This window comes from Molossus molossus, unplaced genomic scaffold (assembly GCF_014108415.1).
Source record: "Molossus molossus isolate mMolMol1 unplaced genomic scaffold, mMolMol1.p scaffold_m16_p_12, whole genome shotgun sequence".
NCBI classification, from domain to species: domain Eukaryota; kingdom Metazoa; phylum Chordata; class Mammalia; order Chiroptera; family Molossidae; genus Molossus; species Molossus molossus.
This window is the reverse complement of record NW_023425347.1, coordinates 67,241,712-67,266,966: the sequence shown is the minus strand read 5'-3', so window position 1 is coordinate 67,266,966 and position 25,255 is coordinate 67,241,712. Positions and strand designations below refer to the sequence as shown.

At 39.6% G+C, this 25,255-nt stretch overlaps 1 protein-coding gene across 6 annotated transcripts in view; it reads right to left on the bottom strand.

Moving 5' to 3' along the window:
- FAF1 (Fas associated factor 1) overlaps positions 1-25,255 on the bottom strand; it is a 447,925-nt gene that overhangs the window by 3,994 nt on the left and 418,676 nt on the right. The window contains exons 20-21 of one of the 6 annotated variants that reach the window (XM_036255372.1): positions 17,609-17,696; positions 1,766-1,934 (exon numbers count right to left, since the gene is read on the bottom strand). The exons of 3 other annotated variants lie outside the window; for them this stretch is intronic. In XM_036255372.1, the coding sequence (XP_036111265.1) occupies positions 1,781-1,934; positions 17,609-17,696 (242 nt within the window). In that variant the 3' untranslated portion in view covers positions 1,766-1,780. Of the gene's footprint in view, positions 1-1,765; positions 1,935-13,733; positions 13,755-17,608; positions 17,697-21,211; positions 21,248-25,255 lie in introns of those variants that run through there. 2 more of the 6 variants (XM_036255375.1, XM_036255374.1) reach the window with 2 other exon arrangements.

Sequence of the window (25,255 nt, the reverse complement as noted above, 5' to 3'; positions counted from 1 at the left end):
AGATGTGAATCAAGGCAACCTACCTTTGAAATCCATATGTTGAACTACTAGACTATTCTGCTAGAGGTGTTGCTAAGAATAGGAGCCACACAGAGAAAGAAGTTGGATGAGATGCCCCTGAGGCTGTTTCTTAACCAAGCTTCCAGGATATAAGCTCTTTAATTTAAGAATGGCAAAAGGTTAAGGGACAGGAAAAAATCCTAAAATGTTTATAAAATATGAACACAAAAACCTAACCTGTGCTTTTGTTCTGCCATTTACTTGGGACTTGACTGAATTACTGACTCTAAATCAACAGAGAAATCTACCTTGGGGACTTCTTGGGGGAGGAGGGGTATTCTCAGATAAAGAGGTATGGCTTGACTTTGTCTATGTTAGAAAAGGAAATTCAACCATCTTGACATTTTATTCATTATACTTAGGAAAGTTGAATGGATATATTTTCTCACTAAATTAACAATGTCAAACAGTCCAACCCTTCATGTCACATGTGGCAACCTGAGGCTCAGAGGGGTCAAGTGACTTAGCCCAAGTTGCACAGTTGATATGATGCAGATGCAGTAGTCTGCCCAAGAGTTCCTGAATTCTATTGAGATTCTTTCTGGCCACACCATTCGGCTTCTCTCTCTCTCTTTAATACCTGAACATAAACATCATACTGCTAGTAGGCTGGGAGCTACTTGAGGGCAGGAGCTGAGTAATACTAAAAATAACAGAATATATACATAATACTTTATAGTTTGCAAGATATTTACACTACCATTAATTCATAATCATGTAGGGTAGGTATTATTATCAATTCTTTTTATTTTCTTTAGTATTGCCAAGAAAATGCCTTTATTTTTATTATTTTATTAATTTTTAAAATTGATTTTAGAAGAGAGGGGAGAGGGAGAGGAAGGGGGGGAGAGAGAGAGAGAGAGAGAGAGAGAGAGAGAGAGAGAGAGAGAGAGAGATTGGTTGTCTGCCATACACACCCTGACTGGGAATCGAACCCTGGATCTTCCAGTACACAGGATGACACTCCAACTAACTGAGCCACACGGGCCATGCCTAACAGTACTTTGAGTTTGCAGCTGAAAAAAGGAAAGTCTGGATCTAATATTTTCACATTTAGAAAAAATGCTAGGTTCAACAAATGGTGCTGAAACACATGCAAATAAATGAATCTAGACGCCGACCATACACCCTTTATAAAAATTAACTCAAAATGTGAAACACAAAACTATAAAATTCCTAGAACATAAAAATATCTAAATGACTTTGGAGATGGTAATGACTTTTTAGTTAATTTTATTTTTAAATGTTTGCCTCTTGCGTGTCATCTACCAGGGATCAAGCCCACAACCTGGGCATGTGCCCTGACCAGGAATGGAACTTGTGACCTTTTGGTGCATGAGATGACGCTCAACTAACTGAGCCACACTGGCCAGGACATGACTTTAGGTACAACACCAAAGGTACAATCCATAAAAGAAATAATTGATAAACTGAACTTATTAAAATTTAAAAATTCTGTTCTGCAAAAGATACTGTCAAGAAAAGGAGACACAGTCAACACACTGTGGTAAAATATTTGCAAAAAGCATATCTGATAAAAAAAACTATTATCCAAAATATACAGAGAGCTATTAAAACCCAGTAAGAAAACCCAGTTAAAAAGTGAGCCAAAGACTTAAAAAGACCCCTCACCAAAGAAGATACACAGATGGCAAATAAGCACATAGAAAGATGCTCCACATCCTTTGCCACTGGGAAATGCCAATTAAAATTGATACCACTACACACCTATAAGAATGGCCAAGATCCAGAACACCGACAAATGCTGGCGAGAACATGGAGTAACAGGAAATCTCATTCCTTTCTGGTGGAAATGCAAAATGACACAGGGACTTTGGAAGACAGTTTGGCGACTTCTTCTTTTTTTGCGCTTTCTTTAAAAAGAACCATATTCTTACTAGAAAATCCAGTAATCACGCTCCTTGGTATTTACCCAAAGGAGTTGAAAATGTATGTTCACAAAAAGATCCTCACACAGATGTTTATAGCACCTTTATTCATAACTGCCAAAACCTGAAAGCAATCAAGATGTGCTAACAAGAAATGAGCTATCAAGCCATGAAAAGATATGGAGGAATCTTGAATGCATATTACTAAGTGAGGAAAGTCAATCTGAAAAGGCTATATACTGTATGATTCCAACTATCTGACAATGTGGAATAGGGAAATAGTTTCCCTAAAATTAGGAAAATAGCAAAAACATAAAAAATTAAAAAATCACTAGTTGTTGGGGGTTTGGGAGGAGAGGTGAATAGGCAGAGCACAGAGGATTTTAGGGCAGTGAAAATACTCTGTATGATACTATAATGACAGAATACGTGATTACACATTTGTCCAAATCCATACAACATACACCAAGAGTGAACCCCAATGTAAACTATGATTATGGTGTCAACGTAGGTTCATTGATGGTAACAAATGCACCATCCCGATGGGGGCTATACTGATAATGGGGAGGCTATGCCTGTGTGGGGGCAGGGGCTATGTGAGAGCTCTCTGTGCTTTCTGCTCAATTTTGCTGTATACCTAAAGCTGCTCCAAAAAAAGTAGTACTTGGAAATCATGCCTTGGGATCACTCTGTAGTTGAGGAAACCAGACCCAGAAATTGGGTTTACATACATTATAACTGATAGAGGCAGAACCAGAACCCAAGCCTCTGACTTGTTTCCTCATCATTTCCATTTAACTCCATACCTCCCATCAGTGGCCTAATAGGGGTCTCTCTCACTCCCTGAGTTACAGGCTTTAGGTTTAGTGTGTGGAACTGAGAAGCAATAAACCAACACGGTTTCTCAAAATGTATTCATACTTTTAGGGTAAAATTTGCATTTCAGAAAGTTACAGCATCTTCAAGGGGAGAAAAGCTGTTCTTACATTTTCTCTAGTATTTGCTTGCTCCCCTCTGGTGACCAACAAAATCACTTTCTAGCTGTATGCTGGCCATACTGTGAGCAGAGGGAGCCCTGCACAGCTGACCCCAGGAGCTTGTCACAGACAGAACATTTACAAGCCTTTTGTAGCCCACTCAGAGAACAAACACTACAGTGTCATCCATACCCCTTCACCCCGACCCCAAGTGAACAACCAGGTCCCCTCTTCTACGTCAGATACAGACCACACAGACACACCATATCCAACTTCCCCAAGTACAAGGAAATTCACCCCTTCAGTTATGGACCACCTCCTTCTGCAAATCCTCCCTCACCTTCCATACCTCAGTAAGCTCTCCCTCCTCCGTATTCCTCTGTAGTGAGTGATTCCCGAGGCTCTACACTAATGTCAGGACGTAAAGGGCCAGAATGTATGGGTTCCAAATCTGGTTCTTGTGGTGCATCTTTGGACAAGTCACTTTTCTACTTTAAGCTTTAATTTTTACATTTTTGAGTGTGGGGGTGAGTGATTCATAAAGCCCACTGGACTGTTGGGCTTTGGAAATAGAAACACCTGGGTTCAAATTCCAGCTCTGAGAAATGTCTGTAAGATGCTTAGAGCTTCAGTTTCCCTTTCCTGACACATGGAAGCTATTAGGATTCAATGTCTTCTTTACATCTAGTAGATGTCACCTGTATGTCCAAGTGTGCACTAGGGAGGGAGACTTGGTTCCATTCCCACTGCTATAACCTCCAAACTATCTGATGGCCATGAGTAAGTTACTTAACCTTCTGGTTCACTGTTTCTTTATTTATAAAATTGAGACTTTATTTTGCCATCCAGAGGATTAAACAAGATAAAACTTACAACCCATGAAGCACTTATTTCACATTCATGCTTCCACACGGAGGGACCCCTGGATGCTCTCCCTCTCACAGGGTGAGAAGAGACCTATCTGCTTGGTGAGTGTGGGAGCAGCAGAGCTCAGCCCTTTCCTTTCCCTTTTCTGGAGCCAACGTGCCCTCCTGTTATAAGGTATGAGGGGCCTGCAGTGTCCAGCTGTGCCAAGGATTGGGGGGGCAAGCCTTTAATTTTGGGGCAAAGAATATATCAGCAAGCCTCTGGGCTGCAGATCCTAGACTATAATCTCTGATCAACCTTTTCAGTAACAAAGGTAATATTTTTATCCCTTAGTCCCATGTCTATCTTTCAATTGATCTTGTCTTTCAATTTGTCTTGAACTAGTTAATTGAAAAGATATTATTTAATGGTCCTTAAAGTACCACATAGCACTAACAAGTGCTTAAAAATGATGATTTGATGTAATCTGATATAGGGGGTTACAGCTCTGTTTTTCTCAAAGTCTGTTTGGCCTTGATTAGAAGAAGAGAGAGCCCCCCAGTCACGACATAAGCCAATTGAAGAATACATTGCCCATGTAACATAATGCTACAACAAAGCTTATTCTTAAAGAGATGCTTCTTTAAACCCAAGCGATTTTAACACAAAATGAATGTGCTAATAATTTTCTTTCTGAAGAATGTGCATATAATAATAATGACTACTATTTTACAGCTTTCAAAGCACATTCCCATACAGTACCTAAACGTCAGAGCTATCCTAGGAGATTGGGCTGATATCCTTGTTTATACAAATGAGAACAACAAAGCTCAAATTGGAACATTACTTACACACGGTCATACAATAGAAACTGGTGGAGTTCATATTTGAACTCAGGTTTTTTCACTTCAAATCCTGAGCTCTTTCTACTCTCTGAGGCAGCACACAAAGGCTACATAGGTAAATTCCCAGATTACAGCAAAGTGGAATATATCTGCTTTTGGTTTTATACAAAATTAGCATTTAATTTGAACTTGAAGGAACAACTAATTTTTCTGGTATGCTATAAGTAAACTATTCTGTTAGTATTCCATTAGAAAAACATGCATATTAAGTATCACAAGTTTAAAAAATAAGTATTAATGTCATACTACCAAAAAGGTTACCATTTATTTGACATTTACAAGTGCCAAGCACTTTAACACTTGTTCTATATATATATATATAATCTAATTAAATAGTTACAACACTTCTATGAGATAAGCACTCCTATATTCCCAGTTTATAGATGAATTCTCTGATATAAAAATAATTATGGAACTTGCCCAAGATTACACAGCTAGGAAAGATGAGGCCAGAATCTGCGCCCATGTTTGTGAGCTTCCAGCCTGTATCTCAGTGTTGTTCATTGTTGCCTCTTAACCTCTGATCCTTCTGTTGCTTCTTAACAGGGATAGTTAACGTGTCTAGCTGGCTTTCCCTTGGGCGTGAAGAAAGTAGGCATTCTGCAGCTGTGTTGTGGCTCATGTCCCTGTTGTGGTATGGACGGTTGTTGTTCCCCAGAGGTTATCTTTTGCTGTTGTCACCTTGGTCCTAATTGCTAATTGCCCATTTTCTTTAAACACCTTTTGATGAACTGGGAATCCCTAATGAGGGAAGTTACACCCACAAAGTATCAGAGGGAGAATTTAAGAGCTGAACTTCTGGTCATGTGCCGATTAGGGTGTGAAAGGCTTTTGCAAGTATGAAGTCTTTTGCAAACATAAGGTGTTACTAATAATCTTCATCATACCATCACCATCCACATGCCAGTTGAAGCTCCTAGTAAGTTCTCCTCTACATTTGCTGCAGGTGGTAGTGCAACCCCAAAAGGAACTTCCAATCTGGAAGGATCCACAATGGGACTACTCTATGGCTATTTCCATCCCAGCTTCCTGTGCAGTTTCTGGACCAACATTTGATTGGATCATAGGAGAGAAGTGACACTGGGGTGAGGGTTTCCTGGAGACAGTGATGATGCTCCATTACTAAACTGTGGTAGAATAACTGGGGTTCTAGAGAGTGAGGTTGGGTGGGCTTCTGTAGCTGCAAAGCATAGGGAGGGTGTCTATAGCACATTGTCTTTCCATGATTTTTTTGTTTGTTTGTTTGTTTAGGTGGGAAGAAGGCAGAATGAATGAAAAGTTAAGGGAAGAAGAGGGAAGAGAAGACTAAGGTGACCAAAGGATGGAAAACTGTATCTTGTAGGCTGCCCTATCTATTCTTTGTTTTATCACATTGTAATAATAACAGAAGTTAACATTCATTGGAGTTTCCTAGGTGCTAACTGTTCTAAGGGCTTTGTAAGCACTACACAACCTTATGAGAGAGGTACTACTACCTTCACTTTAAAAAAATGAGGAACAGAAGCTCAGCAAGCTTATATAACCTAAGGTTGCACAGGCAGGAAGTGGCAGAGCAAGGATTTAAAACTGGCTCCAAAGTGTTCTTTTCAATTTATTTATTGATTTTAGAGAGAGAGAGAGAAAGAAAAGAGGAAGGAGGAAGGATAAGGGAGGGAGGGAAAGAGAAATACTGATTTGTTGTTCCACTTATTTATGCACTCATTGGTTGTTTCTTGCATGTGCCCTGACTGGTGATAGCTACAACCTTGGCAAATCAGGATGACGTTCTGACCAAATGAGCTACCCATTTAGGGCTCTAAAGTGTTCCTAACCACCACACTAGATAATTTTAGTATCATAGTCATATACTGGACTACTTATTCTAAGTCTCCTGCTTGAAAGGATGATTCCCTTCATTTAACTGAAGCACATATCTCCCCATAACAGAGTATATTACTACCTTAGACATCAGGGCACATTTCACTCAACTAGCTCCTCAATTATCATAGACCTTGTGACCGTTAGAGCTGGAGGGGTCTTTAGAGGTCATCTCTGTAACAGATGGGGACAGAAGAGCTCAGTCAGTAGAGGAATTTACCCAAAGTTACTGAGCATTCATGGCAGATCTGGGACCAAATCTGGAGTCTTCATTTGCAGCTTGTGCCTTTAGAAGGCTGTTTAATGAAGACACCAACTGTAAAGTATTACTAATGTCCAAATGACCTCGCACTTGGCACACTGTCAGGGAGACCCTAAACACCAAAAAAGTAGATGTGACCCTCTCCTTGCCCTCTCCCTGACGGTGACTTTGGTCACTATATAACAATGGTTGTATAATGTTTATTTTTGGTCAATTAAACAACAAAGCTGGTGGAGAAGGTCCAGAGGGAATGGTGGGGCGTCTAACAAGAGGGTAGGTAGGGATAGGAAGGGGAAAGCCTCTTTAGTCTAGATATAGAAAGAGATCCAAGTCTGTAGAGGGAAAATAAAAAAGAATGCAAACAGGCATGTCTCCTCATCCTGGGAAGCCAGTTTCTAAGATTAGTTCCTGTTGGGCTCTGGAAGACATGATTTCAAGTAAATAAAATGAAGTCCTGCTTTACAGAGTAGTTTGCAAGTCACTGTCCCCGAAGGCTCAATAAATAGAGTATAGGCAACTTTATGAATGAGGATTCTGCAGTGTGGAAACATGCTGACCTCCTCAGCCCTCAGGGCAGCCAGAAACTCAGGGCTGGGTTGTCTCTGACCCTGAGCAACCTAGTATGGTTACCCCAGTGAGGCACACAAATATTTTCAATGGGTGCAGTGATATGAAAAAGTCTGGGAAGTACTAATCTATGGGACATGCCTCCCTTTCAGAGGTGGGTATCATGGAAGGCTGCCAGATTCTTGTTTAAAAGTTCCTTGGATGCCACTGATAAAAGACTGGTCCACAATGTGGTTAGTTTTGGAACTGCAACTTCAGCTTACAACTTGAGAAACCCTGAGTATTGTTTGCCCGGAGCTTCATCACTAGGCAAGGGTTAAGTCTAATTAGGAGGCAGTAAGAAAGAGCACTGGTGGGTTTTGATTCCAGTTCTGCATATGTGCTCTTGGGCAAGTCATTTAACCTCCGGAACACCCAAATTTGTCATCTGTAAGCTGGTAACAACATTACTCAACATTACCCAATAGGCTCTAAATAGACCATTTCTCTGAGTCTCTCCTTCACACTGCCACTCAAGAGTTGAACAAAATATCTGATCCTCTCTCTCTCCTACTTAAAATTCTTTAATGGTTCCTTAGGGCAACAGGATAGACCCCTTTTGCTTTGGCTTCATTTTCCCAATTTGTAAATGGGTGGTATTTCTGGCAAGGCTCATAGCACACCCATAATGGAAGACAAGGCTGAAAAGACAGTTTGGAGACAGATAATGAAGGGCTTGAATGTCTTATTAAATTTAAACTCCCTGGCTTCAGAGAGATCTGGAGTGGCATGCTCGAGGTGCTCTTCAGGCAGAGTGGCTAGGGAGAAAGTGAGCACTTTGAATGCATTTTAATACTCAAGCAGGGCCACAGAGCTGGTGTGTGCGTAACTCTGCACGCAAACACCACTCAAGAGCTGGAGCTTTGAACAGGAGTTAAAAGAGTTGAGTCCCTAACAACATACAAAAGACTTGCCGGTGTGATTTATTCTGATGTATTTACTTATCCAATTACCAAAACAGCAGGAGATCATTAAATTTTCTAGTTACCAGATGCAGCACGTTCAATATCTTAAATGTTACCAAGGCTCTTTCTGAGCTGTTTTCATATTACATTTCATCTGCCCAAAAGCTTATGAAACTGGAAGGCAAGAATCATGAACAGAGCAGGTGTTTTCTTTGAAGGCTCACCCTGCAGGCACCTATACAATACCAAACTTATACCGGAAACTCCCAAACTCTGTCCTCGATTTGAGGAAAAGTACCATGATGAGAAACAAGTATTTAGGAAAGAAGATGCTAAGGAAGTGGTACTTAAAGATGGCTGGAGATACGTAGTTTAACTGACCAGACTTTTCTGCATGCTCATTTTCTATTACTTCGGTCCCCACATCCACAGAGGATCAGGGCTCAGAGTACAGGAGTAAAAGGGAACACACACACTGTGGGAGATTGCAAACCTGGCCCTAACCCTAGCATTCTTCTTTGGACTACTTGTGTGATCTTGGTTGGACAAGTCACTTTTGAGCAACTTAAAGACAGGAGCTGTGTGTTTCCTGCTTCTATATTTCTAGCTTCTAGCAAAGAACCTGGTACATTATATACTCTTAATAAATGCTTGTTGAATAAAAATTCTGCCCAAGGGTGCCTGACTCTCACCTTAGTCCCCTTCCCACTGTATCACCTCTCTCTGAGAATGTCCTGTGGGAGATGTCAACATGAGAGGCTGACAACCAACTGGTTGTTAAAAAAAAAAAAACTGAAAATTTTAACCAGAGGGGTGACTTCTAGAGCTCAAATTCCAGACTCCATTCCCCCTCACACATATTTTGGAGTTTTCTTCCATGACTATGGTGTGGGGGGTGGGAGGGAAGGTGGGAAACCAGGAATGAGGGTGAATGTCACTATAATGTGGTCTCTCTCTCGCCTATCCTCAAGCTATGAAGATACCATGAGTTTCTGCCTGGTGAGATGGAAAATACAAAAGCCAAAACCAAACAAAAACTGTGAATGCATAAATGAATAGGAATTTTTTTTTCTCATTTATTTACTAAACAAGTATTTCCTGAATGTGTACGATGATGTCAGAAACTGTGGCAGACACTGGGATACAACAGTAACAGGTACTATCTCTGCCCTCAAGGAGTACAGAGTCTAGGGCTGGATGCAGACAGGAAATTGACCCATTGAAATTCAGAACAGTAAAAGGCTACAACAGGGAAGGAGGCAGCGGGGGAGCACGAGGAAGGTAAACACCTAACTCAGTCCTAGGGTCTCAATCAGCTCCACATTCCTTTTCTCTGGGTCCCACTCCAATAAGCACAATTCTTTCCTACAATCCAACCATTTTACTGACACTTTCACAAACAATAAACCGATATTAGTTGCTTACTATGTACTGTGCAGTGCTTACTAGGCACTGTACTCATGAATTAGACATAATCTCAAATAACTTTCAGATTTGATGTGTACAATTCTTTTTGTTTTGTTTGCAAAATGTATATCTTTTCATTTTGTGACTATTGTAAATTTGGCCCAAGCATTTCTACTTCTGGTGTCTTTTTTTTTAATCCTTACCGGAGGATATTTTTCCACTGATTTCAGATAGAGTGGGAGGGAGGGAAGGAGGGAGAGAGGGAGAGAAAGAGAGAAACATATTGATTGGCTGCCTTCTACACAACCCCAACCAGGGCTGGGGACCAAAATGAACCGAGGTACATACCTTTGACCAGAATCAAACCCACAACTCTTTGGTCCGAGGACCAACGCTCTAACCACTGATCAAACAGGCCAGGGCTACTTCTGGTGTCTTCTGATTTTCCTAGGCTTGGTCAAGTTACTTTCCTTCTTTGCACCCTAGTTTTTTGAATCTATAACATAGGGGTCTTTTCTAGTTCTCATAGTCTAATATCCATGCATGAGGAAGACTTGTTTATATAAGGCTCTTACATACAGCCAATTAGAGGAAGGAAAGTGAAACAAATTTGGAAATGTCAAAAGAATCTTCATATTTGGGATTCAGTCAGATATTAAACCTAAGGCCTTGAGGTCCTAGTTCTGGGTGAAGAGCAGGGTGTGGTCTGAGGGAAGTGGGCTGGGGCTGGCAATGCAGTGAGCCTGGGTGGGGGGTGGGGTGGGGTTGGCATGTTGTTACATGTGCTAACGCACCCTGGAACTAACCCCAGCACTGGCTTTGAGAATTACAGAGTGCCTAAAAAAGGTGAATTGCACATATATACGTTTGCAGTTATTAGTGTTTACAGTGGGTTATGATACAGACTTTAAGTGAGCAAAGCTTGTCTGCAGAAGCAACTGGCATACGGAGCACGGAACTAATGATTTCTTATTTATGGCTGAATGAAGTCAGATTGGATTGAACGTATGGCCTTCAAAAGTTTACTTGATTTCTGACACAGCATTTTGAATAGTACAGTGCTTTATAAACACCTTATAAAAATTAAGTTCTGGGGAAAAATAAATAAGTTCATAAAGGTTTAAACACATCAACATACCTATACATAATCAGTAACAGTCACTCTATCTTATGTTCAGCATGGTATGGGGTTTGGGAATCAAATACTGGTATTGATACTTATTGTGCAACCTTGAAAATTTAAGCTCTCCTAAGCTGTGTCCTCATCTGTAAAATGGGGATAATATCTATCTTTCTGAGAACTAATATACTTGACTCTAGATTTAATAAGCACAAAACTTAATGTCTTTATTCATTAATCCCTACCACACTAAGTTCTTCTTAAATAAGTTAGAATGAGGGGCAGAGGCAGATTTTATTAAGACTCTGAATTCCGCCCTGGCCAGTTTGGCTCAGCGGTTAGAGCGTCGGCCTGCGGTACAGAGAGACCCGGGTTCGGTTCCCGCTAAGGGCACGTACTTCGGTTGCGGTTTGTCCCCGGCCCTGGTTGGTCGTGCGGGTGGCAGCCACTCGATGTGTCCCTTCACGTCGATGTTTCTCAATCTCTCTCCCTTCCTCTCTCTCCCTCCCATTCTATCTGTACAAAAAATGGAAAAATGTCCTAGGGTGAGGATAAAAAAATAAAATAAAAAAAAAAGACTCTGAATTCCACTCAGCTTCCATGAAATGGCTGTAATCACCTCAAACATATTTTATTTTTTATTATTATATATTTTTTGTTAATCCTCATCTGAGAATATTTTTTCCACTGATTTTTAGATAAAGTGGAAGGGAGGGAGGGGGATGGGGAGAAGAAGGAGAAGGAGCGAGAGAAAGAGATAGAGAGAAACATCAATGTGAGAGAGACACATCAATTGGCTGCCTCCTGCACAACTCTGACTAGAGCTGGGAATCGAACCTGCAACCCAGGTATATGCCCTTGACCAGGAATCAAACCCTTGCCCCTTTGGTCCATGGGCTGATGCTCTAACTGCTGAGCTAAACTGGCCAGGGCTCACATATATTTTAAAAACTCCTTTGTATATTCCTTCAATCTGGTCAGGGGTATACAATAATGGGTTTTCTTACATATAACACCACCTTTCTCTTGATACCTCTGTAGCAAGATCCTTTCCTATTCCTGCCATCAACTTCATCATAATAGCTTAAATATACTGAGCATTTGCTATGTGCTAGTGCTTTATAAGTATTACTTCATTTCATTTTACAACAGCCCGTGAAGTACGTACTATCATTATCCTTATCTTATAGATGAGGAAACTGAACTACGTAGAGGCTAAGTCATTTACCCAAGATCAAAGAGCTAGGAAATGTGGCAGAATTGAGATTCAGTCTGTGACTCCAGAACTCAATCTTTCAACTACTAGGCTATACTGTCTCTCCATCATCTCCTTCAAATCAGTCACTTCCAGGGGCATTTTCTGGTGCTGGCCACTCTCACAGTTGACATTTCTTTATCCCCTGCTAGAAAGCACCACCTAGATTTCTCCTGGCATCTTAGTCTCAACAAATTCCCAAGTGAATCTAATTCCTCATCTGTCTTCCTTGATTTCTACACATGAACTATGATCTCTCCAGTCATTCAGGTTGGGAACCTCTAAGTCACCTCTGACCACTCCTTGTTCCTACCCTCCCTACCCTGACATAGCTAGAAATCATCAAATCCCACTGAGTCTTCCTTCCTCCTGATTTTGCTGCCTTCTCTTGAATCACATCACTGCCATCTTAGATTTTCACAGCTTACGTCTTGTCTACTGTAACAGTTCTATTTGGTCCCCCTTTTCTAGGGTGTCCCTATTCTAATCCTTCCTGATAAAAATAATTAACAAGTTTGAGACAGTAGGGAAAAGGCAGAAATGTGGAATCAAAAGACCTAAGTGGAGCCACTGGTCCGCAACTTATTAACTATGCCAATTTCCGTTAGCTATTTGGCAGTTCCAAGCCTAACTTTCTCATTTTTACTACAAGGAAATACCTACTTTAACTAGTTTAAACTTCTGCTAGAATTGGTTTTGTGAGGGCAAGAATTTTGTCTAGCCTATTCACTATTGTATCTATCGCCAATGTCTTGAGCATAACAGGTGCTCAAGTAATATTTGTGGGATTAATGCAGCAATTTTTCAACTGGTGTAACGTAAGAATTTTTAAAACATAATACCTGACTATTTAGTCAGGGGCACTGACCTCTTTTCCCTTAGATTGTCAAATAAAAAAATGACAACAGCCAATACAACAATAGCTATCCAGTAAAAATGAATAAAAATTATACCTATTTTTTTGGTCATATTAGCAAAAAAAAAATGTTTGTGTGTTGCAGAATTTTAGTGATTAGTTTATGTGTGTCATGAGATGAAAAAGGTTGAAAATCACTGGATAAATGCATAAAAAGTCCTTCCGTTATTTTTTCAACTCCTCTAATTTCCCTCCATTCCTGACTTTACACCCTAAATTCCATCATAGCAAACTGTGCAATTCCCAAGACATATGCTGGCTTATATTCCTATGGTTTAGTTCATACTTCTGCCTGACAAATGGCCATTCTTTTAAATATAACTATAGCATAATATCAAACCAAGAAAATGATACTAGCATGATACTGTTAACTAAACTACAGGCCTTATTCACATTCATCAGGTTTTATATGTATTTACTTGAGTGGATGTCTGTGAATATTTATATGCAATTTTATCTTGTGCAGATTTGTGTAACCCCCACCACAATCAAGATATAGAATAAAACCATACAATTTAGAGTCACACTCACCCCCTACAACCACACCCTCAATCCCCAGTAACTGCTAATTTGTTTTCCATCTTTATAATTTTGTCAATTCGAGAATGTTATATAAATGAAATCATATAGTGTGTAACCTTCTGAGATTGCTTTTCACTCAACATAATGCCCTTGAGATTGATCCATCCAAGTTGTTTCATGTATCAAGAGATCATTCCTTTTTATTTCCAAGTAGTAGTTCACTAGTCCTTAAAAAAAACAAAAACAAAAAACTTGTTCAGCTCACCTGGTGTGGCTCAGTGGATTGAGCGTTGTCCCATGGACCAAGAGGTCCAGGTTCAATTCCCAGTCAAGGCACATGCTTGGGTTGTGGGCTTGATCCCCAGTAGGGGCGTGCAGAAGGCAGCCAATTGATGTTTCTCTCTCACGGGTTTATATCTCTCTCTCCCTTTCTCTCTCTCTAAAAAAAAAAAACAAAACAAAACAAAAAAAACCTGTCAAACTCTGTTTCTTCTGTGAAGCTTTACTGACCTCCAAGTTGCTACAAACTTTAAATATTAAACTCTAAATATTTCTAGTTGAAAACCACTCTCAACCTTTTGTTTTTAGGCACGTAAAGCACACTGCTTGATATCCTTACTTGAAAGCTGGTCATTTCTAAACAGTTAATATTGAACAAAGATTCTTTGTCTTCTGGAAACAAACAAACAATAATAATGATGATGATAGGAAGGAAGAAGTGGGGATAGGGAGAGAAATAATCACCATTACCATCATACTAGTTACCACTATTAAATTCTTACTGTGTTAAATGCTGTATATACTAAACATTTTACATTCCTTCTTTCATTTAATGCTCACAAGCCTTTGAAGTAGGTATTGTTACTTCCATTTTACCAAGAGATTAAATAATCTCTCTAAGATCACTCAATGAAGAGCTAATCCAGAATTCACAGCCAGGTCCATTTCATTCCACGCTACAGTGCCTCTGAAATGTGACTGGAAAGAACAGGCAGTGTTAAATAAATCATCCTTACAGTGTTGATTTATATTTGCTTATAAGACAAGCAAAGAAAAATAAATACCAACAACTTCCCTTTATTTTAAGTAGCCGGGTTGAGAAAGTATCCTCCCCTTTGTGAGGAAAAGTGGCTACACCCTCAAAGACAACTACAGGGGCTCTGAGCAGGCCACTGCAGATTTGGGGGCAAATTTACATAGAAGATGCAGGCACCCTGGAAAATAAGAGATGGCCATATGCAGGGATTGTGTTTCCCTCAGGTTCTCTTTAAAATCTCTGTTGAAAATACAGGGTTAACTGGTGTTTATTAGTATTTTTCTGAAGCTCCACTTACCTTTTGTTACAGGACTAAGTTCTGAGTGAAGGTGAGAGGCAAAATCAAATGCTTAGATGTATCCCAGTTTACAGAGTTCCACTTACATATCCAGTAATAAATCCCAGAAGTGAACTTAAGATGTGAATATCTTACAAAATAAAATTATATGTGCAGAAAAGAGTCAACATTGCAGGTCTAACAGTTATTATTTTGAAAGGCTTGCTCACAAGGTTGGCCCTTGGCTGGTATCTGGGAACTTGGGTTTTGGGGGTGGGTTCACCATTCCCAGAACTGGTAAAAGTGGATCACTAAGCCTAAGTAGTGCAAACAACAAAGTTTATGCTGAACATTTGCTTTCCTTCTGGGATTCTGGAATTTTGGTATGTGCCAGGCAAAGGGTACCTATGTGATCAGCCTCCAATAAAAATCTTGGGTACCACGTCCCTAATAAGCTTCCTTGCTTGGCAATATTTTGCATGTGTTGTCTCAACTCATTGCTAGGGGAAGCTCATTCTGTGTGATTCTACTGGGAGAGGACTCTTAGAAGCTTGTGGTTGGTTTCCCATGGTCTTCACCCCAAGTGCCTTTTCTCTGTGCTAATTTTGTGTTGTATCCCTTTGCTGTAATAAGTAATAGCTGTGAGTATTACTATATGCCGAGTCTGTAGAGTTAGGATTTCAAAAGAAGGCAGCAACTTTTCTTCAGCAGAGGCAAAGTTTTTCTAGGGAATCACCAAACCTTGGAGTGGTCTTGGGAACCTAACCCCACACAGTTGGTGTCAGAAGTGGGAATGAAAAGAACAACTTGATCTGACTCATCAAAATATGGTGAAAATATTATCTGGGAAAAGAAAGAAGAAAGGAGCAGGGAATGATGAAAGCCTGATGCTTGGATGAATATGGAATTATTCATCCATGGCATGAAACAGTATCTCAGCTGATGTCTGTTGTGAGAGGTAAAAGTTACCTATGGAATTTAAAAATGATATATCCAATTTCAGGAGAGCTGCCTGCTGGCTCTCCTGACTGCTTTTGGCTGTATTGGCTACAGTGAGGGGGAAAGGTTAGCCTTGTAATGCCTTTGGTTTTTGTTCTCTTTCAGGTGGCAAGACAAAAGATCCCAACATTCCCAAAAGTGTGCTTTGGATGGGACACTAATGTTAAAGGTTGTGCTGTTCTCTCTGTCAAGTGAAATTAAAAAAAATAAAATAAATCAGTCCCAGAGTTAGAGCACAATTTTAAATAAACCAAAGGGGAAAAAAGGGAGAAAAACATTTCAGCCTTTTTTTAGCTTAGGTGTTGTCACCTCTGCTGCAGTGGCCAAGTACTACTCCCTCCTGACTTCTCTTGCATTCCAGCAGTCATCTTTGCCCTAGTAACGTTAATATTAACCTTATAAATGTACTGCTAGGTGTTTGAGAAAATCTGCAATGAGGGTAAAAAAAAGGTGGGAAGGAATTTTTTAAAATAATGATTTTGTTTTCATTTAAAATAATGATTATGTTTGTTACATCTGGATATGTAGTAACAATTGATATAAAATATTATATGCTTTTAATTTCATAAATGCTAGAGGAATCATCCCAACAAAGGAAAGCTGCAAAGAAAAAATGTTAGAATACAATTTCCTTGCTTTTTGCATCTGATGAATATTTTAGAATTTAAACTCTATGAGTACTGGAAACAGAACAAGTCTCCAAAACTAATGGTTTTTCCTTACTGGAGCCTCTGGAAAAAGGGGGACAACATGGAAAAAAGAGGCCATCTCTTGATATACACATTGGGGATTTTTATTTTTTTAAATCCTCACCTGAGGACATTTTTCCATTTATCTTCAGATAGAGTGGGAGGGAGACAGAGAGAGAGTGAGAGAGAAACACTGATGTGAGAGATATATATCGATTGGTTGCCTCCCGCATGACCCTGACTATGGCTGGGGTCTGAACCGCAACTGAGGTGCCCTTGACTGGAGTTGAACCCTAGACTCTTTGGTCTGTGGGCCAACACTCTAACTGCTGAGCCAAATCAGCCAGGGCCATTTTGGGGATTTTAAGAAGCAATGTTTAGTTTGTTAATAAGATCTTATAAAATCCAATGGCTGATTTTTAGGGGCTGATGATTTTCCAGTGTCATGTATATTTTTGAGTACATAAATTTGAACACCAAAAGAGTTAGAAAAACCTTGCTTGTCAATTCAACTTAGAACACAGCTGTCTGGCCTTGCAGCATCTAGACTGTTCCTCTGCTGAAGAAAAGTTGCTGCCTTTTTTGAAATCCTAACTCCACAGATCCTAACTTTCTGGACCTGACTCTAAACTAAAACCTGATATTGTCTGCTATAAGCTGTTTCAGCATCAGAATGTGCTGTGCTGAACTGAAAGCTAGTACAAATTCATGAACAGCACAAATGCATGAACAGGACTTTGAATCTGGGACCAATGCAGATTTAGGACATATCCCTGTGGGGCCTGAAACTGTGAAAACATCATGCATGGATGCTATCTGCACCATCTGGGTCACATAAAAAAGCCCACAGGAAAAAAATTTGTCCTTTTGATGGGTCCATCTAAAATCAAGCTGCTAATTAGCTTATATTTGATACAGAAATTGACTGCCTTCTTAACTTGTGATTCCTCCCAAAAACTGTAAGTCAAGGGAGGGCACATCACAAGGATGTCTCACTGTTGTTGACTTGTGTTCGACTTCCTAGATTAGTTGCAGTTTGCAACAATGAACTAATAAATAGTTTGACTCTACTTCTCTTACCTTTCTCCTGGTACACACCTTAGAAAAACAGTTGGATTATTAAATACTGCTGTTCTCAAAAAGGAATTAATCTTTTCTAGGCCACTCACTGTATAAATGAACAAGAGGAAAGGGGTGGGAGGTTAGGTAAAATCATTTTGAAAATTTTTTTATAATTCAAACTTTTGTCCCAACCTATTCCTAAACATGATGTGTCTTTCTGTTTAAGTTGTATTTTGTCCCTTCTAAAAATAAAATCTTTCCAGAAAAAAAGGTCTGGATGGGAATAGGGAACAACAACCAAAAAAGTAAAGTTATGATTGCTAAATAGGACCTCCTGATTTTGTAACAAAGGGCAAAAACAATACAAACGAAACAGAATTCTGGCACCTGGGGAGGTGCAGGGGAAGAAGGAAGACTTTAAAGATCTTTACTTTTCAAACCTGGTCCTGAAAACTTTCACTTCTTCATGAAGGAAAACTCTCCATGCTGCCCTTCCAAGCTGCTGTGAATGCTTTGAATTCAAACTGATTGCTGAGTCTTCAATCACACTTGACAGTAGTGACTATGAGACAGCCTCAGCTCCTATACTTCTATATAGAACACCTCTAGATATCATCTACTCTCATGAAATTAATGGACTAGTGTCATGGATAAGCAAAAACTGAGACTGACCTCCTTAGGCAGTCCCTCTGAAGCCAAGGGCTGAACTAAATTATTTGAACAAAATGAGAATCCAAGGGTGAAGGTACCGCAGAGAGCCTGCCTAACATATGTCCTACTTGAGGTGCTCTAACAACTGGAAACTTTGTTTCCAGGGATATCATGTGTGCCCTCTGGAATTGTATTTTTTGTGTGTACCCTGACATCGTGACACTGCCTCAGTCCTGGAAGGCATTCAGGTCAGTTTGACTTGGCCAGAATTGTGCTGTACTTGAACTGATGCCTTGGGCCAGCTTAAAAAAAAAAAAAGAGTTAATACAGAAACCCGAGGCAGTCACCTGGCTTTCTAAGAGAGACCTTAATGGTTAATGGGATTTGTTTTAACTGTCTAAGTCCAGGATGTCTAAAAAGCACAACTGACACCAATCCTGCAGGTGCTGTCACCCTGCATATAGGGTCCCGCTGAATATAATTTGTTCTATAAAGACAACTTGGTCAAGAGCAAAGGGTGGGGAGGGGGCGTGAAATGGCAAATGACATGTCCTCAAGGTTCAGGAGCACCATGGGGTGGAGGAGATGGCAGAGAACTGAGGGGTCTTACTCTGGCCAGTCCCAGTTCAAGGGGCAGCTGCTGCTTGGGCCTTGCCTACCATAATCCAAGGGGTGATGCCACCCAGAAGGAGCTAGACCTTCTGAGTCGACAGAGAGAATGTAGAAAAGTAGGTTTATATGTGTAATTTCCTGATTTTTAAATGTTGCCTCCAGTGTTTTAAAATACCATGTAGACATTGAATCTAAGATGCTACTGATTGTAAGACATTCTGATATTTAATAAACTTACTAATAAAGAAAAAAAAGCAAGGGGGCAATCTGTGCAGGAGTTAACATAGCAGACCTGACTGCTATTCTTTAAAAGGCTTGCTTACAAGGTTGGCCTTAGGCTGGAGTCTGGGAACGCAGTTTTCGGGAGGATTCCCACTATGCCCAGAACGATGAGTGGCTTTCTAAGCCTAAACTGTGCAAACAACAAAATTTATGCTGAATATCTGCTTTCCTTCTGGGATTATGGAATTTTGGTATGTGCCAGGCAAAGGGTATCCACTTCCGCAATCAGCCTGGGCACTGAGTCCCTAGTAAGCTTCCCTTCTTAGCGATGTTTCACGTGTTGTCTCAAACCATTGCTGTGGAATTAAGCTCACTCAGTGTGCTCTACTAGGAAGGACCCTTCGAAGCTTATGCCTGGTTTCCCCTGGACTTCGCCCACGTGCCTTTTTTCTATGCTGATTTTGCTTTGTATCTTATTGCTACAAATCATGGCCATGAGTATTACTACCTGCTCAGACCTGTGAGTTCTACTAGGAAATCATTAAACCTGGAGGTGGTCTTGAGGGCCCCTTGACACATTATATAAAAATTTTCTGTTTAGGATAAAAAGCATAGACTTTGGAGGTTCAAATAGTCAGTGGGGCTACTATCTGTACCTCAGGGTTAGTATAAAGATTAAATGAGATAATATATTTTAAAGTGTCTGGCACAGAGTGAAACAGTAATAATTAATTTCCCTATATGGCTGAAAGCTAGAAAAGGCTGTAAGAACAGAAGAGTTCACCAACTTAGCCACACAGAAAACTTTCATATCAGAGATCCACACAAAACTTCAAAGAAAATTTTCATATCAGAGATCCATACATTATGGAAGGCTCAGACCCAAATCATTATGAAACTAAACAGAAAACTGCACTATGCTTTGTAGAAACAATAACATGGAGGGAGCATAGAATATGCTTCCTTAAAGGAAAGTATGACAAATTGAAATGGTGTGGTTTCATTCTATACACAGTGCCTTGCCCAGGGGCATATCTAGTTGGTGAGCTGTGTTATTCCATCTCAGCACAGGGTCTACATCTCTTAAAGCATCACATATCCTGAGTACCTACATGTCCTGTGCTTGTCCTCAAATCATCTCACTTAATTCTTACAACTACCACATATATAGCTATTGTTACCTGCCTTTTTCAGGTGAAGGAACCAGTTTAGAGAGGTTATGTGACTCGATCAAGGTCCACTTGATAACTAGTTCCTTATATTATATCATCAGGCTGTCTCTCTGTCATGACTGCCAATACTCAGAACACATTTTTCTTGTCCTAGGGACACTGCAATCAATAGTGGACTTTCTTCCAAGGAAGGGTCTATTATAACACAAGTGACAAAAAGCAGGTCATATTAAGAATGAGGAATATATCTGAAAACTTATTTTTTAAAGGCTAGAGATAGGTCAAATACAGTGACTAACTGGAGAAGAACAAAACAAAACAAAACAAAACCACCTCAGCATTACTAAATCAAATGGCATGGCCCTCTGGTGTTTACTAAGGGTTTTCATGATCACTTTTGATATTATCATCACAATATATCTGTGAGGACACACTGACATGACCCTCACATGAAAGATTAAGTAATTAAAATATAGAAAAGAAAAAGAAGGTACTCGGTGTAACTCAACAAACAGAAGTGTCAGTGTTAGAACAAAGATCTTTCTGACTCCAAGCACAGAGAGACAGAAGAAGCTATGGAACCATAAGAGATTAGCCAAAGGACATATATACATAGCTCATGGACACAGACAACAGTGCGGTGAAGGCCAAGGGCAGGGGTGGGGCTGGGTGAAGGTGGGTAAAAGGTGGGAAAATAGGAAACATCTGTAATAGTGTCAACAATAAAAATAAAGTAAAAAATACTTAGTCCAGGTGTTAATAGAGTACATAGAAGCATTTCTCTAATCTTGCCCTTCTTGGCTGCATTTTTATCAACCTCATTTTAAGTACTGCAACATCTCTTGACTATTCTTCTGGCTTCAGTCTTTGCCCATGTCATTTCCTCTTTCCAGGCTGCCAGTGAGATATAACAGAAAGAAGCAGCACCTTTATATAATTTTTACTTCTTGGCTGTATGATCTTGGTGAAAACACTTAACTTACAGTTTTAGTTTCTGTACCTGTAAAATGGAAAAAAATATTTGCCTGGTATAATAGATTTTGGACATCGGTTAGAAATCTGCTTCTTTGTGCCTTTAATTTTTTCAACTATAAAGTAAAAATAATACCAATTTCATAGGGTTGTTATAAGGATTCAATTAGATGATACCTGTACCTGTAAAGTGCGTAGCGTAGTTAACTGATACACAGTGGGGAACTCAACATATGGTAGATAGCATTATTATTCCTTCACAGGTTGTTTGATTCATTTATTCAACTGAGCTTCATTTACTGAGCTTCAATTAAGTTCCAGGTACTGTTCTAAGTGCCAGGTATACAGCAGAGAACACATAAGTTCCTGCCTTCAAAAAGCTTTCATTCTAGGTGGTAGACAATCAATAAATATCTATTATGTCATATGGTGATCAGTTTAGTGGAGAAAAAGAAAGCAGCAGGGTAAGAGGCATAGGAGTTGCCAATCTGACAGGGTGGGGAAAGTGGGGGCAGGAAGGAGGAAAGGAAAACCATTATTTTATGAGTTGGTCATAAAAGGCTTCAGTGCAAAGGCATTATTTGAGCAGAGACCTGAAGGAAGTAAGGACAAGAACAATATAGATATCTAGAGGAAGAAAGTTTAAGTGTCAGGCCTGGAGATGGGAAAATCATGGTATTTCAAAAATAGCAAGGAATACCAGAGTGACTGGATAAGATTGACTGGGGTCAGAGAAATGCCAGAGAGTCACATCAGGGTGGGCCTCAAAAACTCTTAACTAGATGGGGAGCCATTACAGGGTTTTGAGAAGAGAAAGTGACACGAACTGCCTTATATTTAAAAAATCACTTTGAATATTATTTCAAAAAAGAGACTGAAAGGAGTGAGGCATGCATGGAGGTAGAATGGCCAGTTAGGACATCATTACAATAATCTGGACAAGAGATTACAGTTACTTGGACTAGGGTTTAGTTGTCCCAGCTGCTGGAGAATGTTCTTCCTTTATCAACCTAAAAATGTTACCCATCTCAGTTTTGTACAGGTAGTGAGAAGGAGGTTCTGGATATATTTTGAAGGTAAAACCAATAGAATTTGCGTATAAGTTGGAAAGAGAAATGAAAGAAAGAGAAGTCAAGGATGATTACAAGGTTTCTAACCTACACAAACAGAATGAGGTTGCCATTCAGTGAGATGAGGAAGATATAGGAGGAGCAAGTTTCAGGGTGTGTAGAAATCAGTAGTTCAGTTTTGCCTATGTTTAATTTGAGATGCCAGTTGGACATAAAGTAGAGATGATGAGTAGGCAGCTGTAGGTATAAATGCCTGGAGTTAAGGAGAGAGCTTGGGTTAGAGATACACACTTTGGAGTTGTAACTGTATGTGTATGTATAATATTTAAAGCTACAAGACTGAATGAGATCACCAAGATAATGAGCATAAAGAGAAGAGATCAGGGGACTGTCATTTATTGAGCACCTATGATGTGCCAGGTAATGTGAATTTGTAAATTGTAGAGTAATGTGTAAGTAATTATTCTTACTTTGATGATAATGCCATTCCTTTGTCCAACAAATTTTATATGGAACAAAGCCAAGCCTCCTTGCCTGGTATTCTAGGTTTTATACAACCCCCCTTTTCTCAGCACTTTACTATATAAATCTCATATTTCAGCTAATGTGATCTACATTCCACCATCTAGCCATGACTTGAACATTCCAAATGCTTTTTTCCTCACATCCAGTTGCTAGAGAATGTTCTGTCTTTATCAGCCCACTAAAGATCTTATCTTAAAGTTCTGTTCACTTGCTATCTCCTATTTACAAAGTTTCTCTTGGTCACCCAGGCCAGCAGGGATCTTTGCCAACTCTGATATCTACTGACTTTTTTGTATGACTTTTGCATGAGAGGCCAGGGTAGTCTCAAAGGCAAGGACCAAGCCTTATTTCTTAGAACTTGGCCCAGTGCCTGGTGAAATTAAAGACTGTTGGATAAACAGAGTGTGCAATGCAACTAAAGAGTACATTCTACCTACATTTGGCTGTGGCCTAGGAATAGGAATTACAAAGACAATATGAAGAAATCAGAGATGATAAAGTCTTTCCATTGTACAAAACTGAGCTTCATTTATATATTGAAAATATTTTTCTAGATGATATAAACTATCTCATTAATTTATTCCTTACTTGGTTCAGGATGCATAATGGCATAGGGATTAGGAACACAGACCCCAGAGTCACACACTTAGGTTTGTATCTGGTTTTGATATTTATTATGACACTGGGCAAGTTAGTTAACCTCCTGTGCCTGAGTTCTCCAATCTCAGTGAAGAAAGTATGAATATTTACCTTTAAAATAGTTTTTAGGCCCTGGCTGGTTTGGCTCAGCGGTTAGAGAATGAGTCAGGGGTTTGATTCCGGTCAAGGGCACGTACCTCAGTTGCAGTTCATGCCCAGCCTTGGTCGGGGTTGTGCAGGAGGCAACCAGTTGATGTGTCCCTCGCATGTTGATGTTTCTATGTCTCTCCCTTTCTCCCCCTCTCTCCTTCTCCTACTCTGTCTGAAGATACATAGAAAAAAACATCCTTGGGTGAGGATTTTAAAAAAATAATAATAATAAAGTATAAGTTTTAGGATTAAATGAGATACAGGGCACTTAGAATAGTATATATAGAATAATAGCATAGTAAGCCCTCAAAAATGCAGTTATTAAAACAATCTTATCCTAAACATTTGGTTTTTAGATAATCATCATGATCATCATTACAGTTTATATTTAGACAATACTTCACAGTTTATTTTTATGTACGTTGCCTAATTTGAACCATGTTGTGGTCCTGGGAGAAGAACTTATTATTTCTGTTTTATAGAGAAGAATACTGAGATTTAGTGAGGAGTGTGCCTTGTTCAACGCTGCACAGCTAATAAATGATCTTCTAATTCTCAGTCCAATGTTCCTTCCCCTATAGCACTGCTTTCCCTCTATCCCAACTTCTCAATTATTCCAATGATAAAGTCGAGACCCCTTTGCTACGACTCTCAGATTGATTCAGTGAGTTATGCATTATTAAGGCATAGGATGTTTCATCTCATCAATTAAAAGCAATTAAACCTTATAATTTGGAAACTAATACATTTCTTTTTAAAATCTTCACTCGAGGATATTCCTCCATTTATCTTCAGATACAGGAGGAGGAAGGGGGGGAGAGGAGAGAGAGAGAGAGAGAGAGAGAAACACTGACGTGACACACATCAATTGGTTGCTTCCCATATGACCCTGACCAGGGCCAGGGACAAAACCACAATCAAGATACGTGCCCTTGACTGAAACTGGAATCAAACCTGTGACTCTTTGGTCCACAGGCTGATGCTCTAACTGCTGAGCCAAACCAGCCAAGGCACTAATACATACTTAAACAAAATGAATAACCTGAGGAAATATAAGCCACCCTTGCTAGAAAATCTTTTGCCCTTTAGTTAGACTGCTGCTATGCCAGACTAGAGTTTTCCATGTAGAACTGTTAAAGCAACAGCAACATTATTCTTTTAAAACTTTTGCTATAAATTACTTTTTTTTTTAAGTCTTGAAATGTCCATTTCTTTTTTTTAACTTTATTTTTATTGTTTACACTATTAAAGATGTCCTCATTTTCCCTGCCCTCGTCCCCACACCCCTTTCTTTGGCCATTACCAGACTGATGTCCATGTCTATGGGTTACACACAAACATTCCTTGGCTAATCCCTTCATCTTCTTTCATCCAGTTCCCTCCCTTCCTTCCCTCTGACAGCTGTCAGTCTGTTCCATGACTCTATTTCTATTTTGTTCATTGCTTTATTTTATTAGTTCCAAATATAAGTGAGATCTATGGTATTTGTCTTTCTCTGACTGGCTTATTTCACTAAGCATAATAATCTCCAGGTCCATCCATGCTGTTGCAAAAGGTAACAGGTCCAGATTTATTTTTTAGGGCCACATAGTATTCCAATGTGTAAATGTACAACAGCTTCTTTATTTTTCATTAATTTATTTTTGTTACAG